Below are 6163 nucleotides of genomic sequence, written 5' to 3'. Positions count from 1 at the left end.
TTCAATGTATTCCAAAACAACAATTTTTAAATAAAAAAATAAAATTGTAAAGTTACGTTATTTTGTATTTTGCTGGTTTTGAAAATAGCCTATCTTTAAGGTCGTAAAACTTAAAAAAAGTTCAGGACATGAATGATGGAAAAATACTTCACTTATAAACATGTTTATTACAAAATCAATAAAATATATAAATTAGTTTTAAATTGCTTATTCACATAAAAGTCAATATCTTACCATTATATGTACATTTCTGATCTTTTTCATTTTACAAAAACTCTTGAATTTACATTATAAGGTTCATTTGTTGTAGACTATAACATAAAACTCTTCATTCACTGTTGAGACAGGAATGACATACAAGCGAAGAGTGGTCAGGGCAAATCTTGTAGCCACATTTGTCACAGCATTTCCGTGTAGATTTATCACGTGCTCTGCCACATAAATAGCAACGGCCTACTCTGTTGTCTTGTGGGATAGGTTGACGTCTAGGTTCTTCTATTCCCAAAATTCGCCTAGCTCGAATTTTCATTTCAGTGGGTAACACTGAGGATTCCAGGCGTTTTCTGATCTGGGGATGAATAAGTTCCCAAGCAAGATGGTCTAGAAATTCCCGTCTAGGCACTGAAGTGTCCATATTGTTGAACTTGTAGATGCGTGAAGCATTTATTGCTGCATTATTCACAAGCCCAAAAAATATTACCATAGGCCAGCGCTTGGTGTTTTTTGATTCATCATACTTGGTCACACACATTTGGTCAACCACATCGACTCCAACTTTTGTACGATTGTAGAATGTAACTATTTCTGGCTTTTTCAACTCCCCACTGTCTAGATCAATGGTTTGGTCACTGTGCATTGTCGAGAGTAGGACGACTGCCTTATTTTTCTTCGGGCAATAAGATACAAGAGTCTTTTTTTTGTGGTGTGCAAATATTGAGGAATACAATTCTCGGTTTTTATTTGCCTTAAGATCTTCGGGTATGCCAATTCTGTTAGACCTCATCGTACCAACAATAGTCAACTGTTTTTCTTCAAATAATTTTTCAGCCAAAGGTATTGAAGTAAACCAGTTATCCATTGTAATATTCCGATTTGTTCCTGCAATTAGCTCACAAATTCGAATTGTTACGTCCTCTGCAGACTGTGACACATTGAAAGGTCCTGGAGGCTGCTTAGCCACATAAACTTCTAAATTATACACATACATAGTTTTTGCACAAACTAAGGCAAAAACCTTGATCCCATATTTTCCTGGTTTACTTGGAATGTAAATCTTGAATTGGCAGTTGCCTCTAAACTTCAACAAATGTTCGTCAACAGTGCAATACTCACTGGGTGTGAAGAACGTCTTAAATTTCTGCACAATCAGCTCAAAAAACGATCTAATATGTGCTAGATTATCTACAGCTTTTCTTTGTGGACGATCTCGAATATCATCGAATCGCATACACCTCATTAGAAAATGAAAACGATTTTCACTCATTGTCAAGTAACACGATTCTACGCCACTTCCACGATTATTGTCCCAAATATGCTTTGTGTGTTTCCTTCCACTGCCCAAACAACCAGAGAGAATTCCTATAAAAGCACGAATTTCAGTCTTATCTGTTGGTCTTGCATCTCTTTCACGCTCAAATTGGTCTTTTATACCTGAAATGTAAATGTTAGTTCCATTTACTATCATTTCTATAACATCATCATCAAAATATAAATTAAAACAATCAATCTCAGTTTTAGTGTTCCGAGCCTCACCTCTAGGCCCGGGCAATCGCAACACAATGTTTGATGCCCTTTTACGAATGTTAGATGGATCAAGAGGACACTTATTCCACTTCATCACTCTCTTCTGTTTGTCCTTTGAATAAAAAATATTACCTAAAGGAGTATTATCTTCATCATCACATTCGCTCATGTCCTGTGGACTGGAAGGGGCGGTAGGCGCCATTTCTGCATCTTCTTCATCGGGTAAATGGATTTCTTCTTCCACATGATCTACTTCTCCATCGTCACTGTCCACGGCAACGTAATCCTCCTCATCAGAACAGTAGCGTAGCCAGAAATTTCGTTCGGGGGGGGGGTCCGAAACCGGGGATCCGGGGGACGTTTTGTGTGTTATTTGTCAATGAGTTCACTGGTAAAAGGTAAATACCAAAAATATGGAGCTTTAGTAACTACGCCTTATAGAAAGTGGAAAGATGTAATAAGCAAATTCAACTCTCACAGCAACTCTAGTACCACAAATTTTCTTGTATAGCTACAGAAACTTTACGAAGTTCGATTCTGGCCGAGTAGAAAGCACCAAAGTGATGTTGAATTCACTGGATAAGAAAGAAAAAGAATAAAACAGAGCTTCTCTCAAGCGTATAATTGATACGACTATATTCTGTGGAGAAAATGAAATACCCCTTCGGGGACATTGGGCCACTGACGGCCGAAAACCCTTTAGAAAAGGAGGGCAATTTTTGAGCGTTGCTCGGGTACAGATCAAACTAACGGTCGGGAAATGCACCGGAAAAACTCTACTGATTAGAAGTTCGCCTACTTTGGATTTCACTGATTGAGGTATTTATGAATGAGTTATAATGACGATTTTTTGTATCATTACACTATAGACGAGTATATTATCGGCCTATTTATCGGAAAATTAAAAAAAAATCACTTTCGGTCGGAGATAAAATACACCTGAAAAACTAATGATTAGAACTTCAACTACTTCGGACTTCAGTTAAGCCGCGTTTACACCGGAATTGGCAACCAAAAATTGCCAACTCCGATTGCCAACGCTAGTTGCCGATGGAAGTTTGCAATTTGTATCTGCAGCTCTGAACACAGTTTGCTCAATAACTGTAACTTGCAACCAAAAAAATTAGACAGTAGGCTATATAGAATGTCGAGTGCGGAAGAGGTTGTACTTGCTGCGGCAGCGTGTGTTGTTCTATGTAAATTGAGAAGACGGAGAAGACTTGGGTTCGACTTTCATTGCAGGCAAGAGCAAGAGCGATCTATTGAGTGACTTAAATAGGGATGATACAGATCCTTTGACGGGAGAATTAAGATGCGATGGCAGTGTAAAAAACTGTTTAAGAATGTCGAGCAACGATTTTGAATGTTTAATGGTTGGTATTGGACACATAATTAGCAAAAAGGATACTAACTACAGGAAAACAATTCCAGTGCGTGAAAGGTAAGCTATAACTTTGCGATTTTTGGCAACTGGCGACTCTTATACAAGCATCAGTTATTTGTTTAAAGTTTCAAAAAGTGCGATATCTCTCTTTGTGCCAGATGTTTGTGAGGCTTTGATATGTTTCCTGAAGTATAAACATACAGGTGAGTAAATGTTAAATACCTATCGACCACGTGGAGCCGATAGGTGGCAGGGGTAGCGGGGTTTGTTGCAGACTCAAGTCGCCGCTCAATTTGGCACTGCAACTCTTATTGCCGACCGAGATTGGCAACCGCTTTTCATCTTTACCGACTTCAGTCGGAAAACCAAATTTTGGTTGCCAATTCGTAAAATCGGTCTGCAACTACAGTTGGCAATGCGAGTTGCAGTTGTTTTAAGGCGTTCGACTAAAAATTGCCGATAAAAGTCTGTAATCATTGGTTGCCAACTCCGGTGTAAACGCGGCTTTATTGAGGTATACGTGATATTTTTGATTGAGTTAGGAAGACGATGTTTTGTTATCATTAAACTGTACTCGGCTACCTATATAGTTATATATATAAAAAAAAAATCACTTCGGGTCGGTAAATACCGAAGAAAAGCTCTCCATAGATTCAAGTTTTGACGATTTTGGATTTCACTGGTTGAGTGGTTGAGGTAAAAGTGGTACTTAGAATTATGTTAGGACGTTGATTTTATACATTAATTCAACTCCGACTAATACATATATAATTATCGAGAAAAAGAACAATAAAACACTCCCGGTCGGAAAATACCAAGGGAAAGCTCGGTATACTCAAGATTTTACTGGTTGAGATAAAAATGGTAGCCTACTTATAATTATGTTAGGACATTGATTTTAGGTATCAATTCAACGCCGACTAATATTTATATAATTATCGAGAAAAAAAAACAAAAATAATCACTTTCTATCGGAATATACTAAGGAAAATTAAATAATACCTCAGTCAGTGAAATCCAAAGTAGTCAGAACTTCTTATCAGTAGAGTTTTTCCAGTGTATTATCCGACTAGAAGTGATTTTTTCAATTTTTTCTTTGATAATGATATAGGTATTAGTCGGCGTTCAATTGATACCTAAAATCATCGTCCTAACATAATTCTAAGTACCACTTTTAACTTATGACAAGTACAAAGTTTCTATGTCTATATGTGATAAAAATTGTTATGCCAGACTTAAACGGTGTTATCGAGCAGCCATTGATGAAGCAAAAATAAATTACAATGCTAATCTTATAGAAAACTCAAATAACAAGTGTAAAGCTGCCTGGTCCATTGTTAATGATATTAACAATACAGTTAAATATAAGTCGAACTGGGACTTAAACCCTGATAGTTTTAATAATTATTTTATTGATTCCATAACTGAAATAAGGTCTAATATAAAAAAGCCTAGCTCAGTATTGGCTACTGAAATGTGCCCAATGTTTGCAAACCCAGATAGTTTTAAGTGGAATCAAGTGTCAGTTTCTGAAATAAGGTCTGTTATAAGTCAAATGAAAAAAACAGATAGTAAGGATTTCTATGGCCTATCTAGCAATATGTTGAAGGAAATAGTGGATCATGTTGCAGAACCACTTACCATTAGTATTAATTTATGCCTTGAGCAGGGTGTATTTCCTGATAGTCTGAAAATTTCTAAAGTAATACCGGTATTTAAAAAAGGGCCTACAACAAGTCCAGCAAGTTTCCGTCCCATCTCGCTTATTCCAGTCTTTGGTAAAGTAATTGAGCACATTGTCTATAAGCAGGTAAGCCTGTACTTGGAATCGCATGGATTTTTGTCTGATCAACAGTTTGGCTTTAGGCAAGGTAGATCAACAATATCTGCCATTGATACTGTAGTAAGGGAGATTCTCAACGCTTTTGAGTCCAAAGAGTATGCCTGGGCCACTTTTATTGACCTAAGCCGTGCTTTTGACTGTGTTGATCATAGCTTGTTGCTTGAAAAGATGGAACAGTATGGCATCAGTGGATCTGCAAAACAATTTTTTAGATCTTATCTGTCTAGGAGGAGTCAAGCTGTTTATCTTGATGGCCGGTGGTCTTCAGCTAGGGAGCTTAGATGTGGTGTTCCACAGGGGTCTATATTGGGCCCTCTTTTGTTCTTAATAGCAATAAATGATTTACCTATTAATATTCAACAGTCTAAAACTTGTATGTATGCTGATGACACCAATTTTCTTTCTTTTGATAATAACTTCATTGATTTACAATTACAAGTCAATAATACCTTAGAACTAGCTTCAAATTGGTTTTCAGCTAATAACTTACTTTTAAATAATGACAAAACTAAATCAGTTCTGTTTAGTCTTAGGCCTGTTAAAGATGATATTGAGTTTGATAATTGTGTCAAGTTTTTAGGTGTGTACATTGATTGTAAGCTGTCATGGGCAAAACACATTGAACAAATATCAACTAGACTATCTCGTGTGATTTATCTATTAAGACGTCTTATGAGTTGTGTTCCTAAACAGTATATTGTTACTGTTTACTATGGTCTATTTCAGTCCATAATAAGCTATGGTTTGATTTTCTGGGGCAATTCCAGCAACCTTAAAGATATCCTTGTGATACAGAAGAAGGCTGTTCGAATAATTACCAAGTCTCACTACCTGACTAATTGTAAACCACTTTTTATTAATTTAGGTATTTTAACTGTTTTTAATCTCTATATATTTTATTTGTTGTTATATATTCATAAAGATATTTTATCATATAATGTAAGGAATGAAATCCATGAAAGATTTACAAGGCATGGTAATCATCTTGATGTACCCTTCACAAGATTGGAAAAAATTAGATCTAGCCATACTATAATGTGTATTAGACTATATAATAAGTTACCACTCTCAACCAAAGATTTATCTTTTAGTCTCTTTAAATGTAAGTTACATAGATGGCTGGCTGCTCATCCCTTCTATAGTATCGATGATTTTTTAAAACATGCCAAATTCTGAAATTAATGTTTTGTAAG

The 6163-nt window shown here is 36.1% G+C and overlaps 1 protein-coding gene across 1 annotated transcript; it reads right to left on the bottom strand.

Moving 5' to 3' along the window:
- Nucleotides 1–328: 328 nt before the first annotated feature.
- Nucleotides 329–1945, bottom strand: LOC124353011 (piggyBac transposable element-derived protein 4-like). Its single transcript, XM_046802800.1, has one exon. It carries the CDS (start codon nucleotides 1943–1945, stop codon nucleotides 329–331), a length of 1617 nt encoding a protein of 538 aa, XP_046658756.1.
- Between the last annotated feature and the right edge of the window lie 4218 nt (nucleotides 1946–6163).

The sequence above is a fragment of the Homalodisca vitripennis genome, chromosome 1 (genome assembly GCF_021130785.1).
Source record: "Homalodisca vitripennis isolate AUS2020 chromosome 1, UT_GWSS_2.1, whole genome shotgun sequence".
Lineage (NCBI taxonomy): Eukaryota > Metazoa > Arthropoda > Insecta > Hemiptera > Cicadellidae > Homalodisca > Homalodisca vitripennis.
This window is presented reverse-complemented; position numbering and strand designations above follow the sequence as displayed.

Excerpts from the sequence above, each read along its gene's own strand:
- LOC124353011 (XM_046802800.1), bottom strand. The coding sequence starts at position 1,945 with ATGGCGCCTACCGCCCCTTCCAGTCCACAGGACATGAGCGAATGTGAT.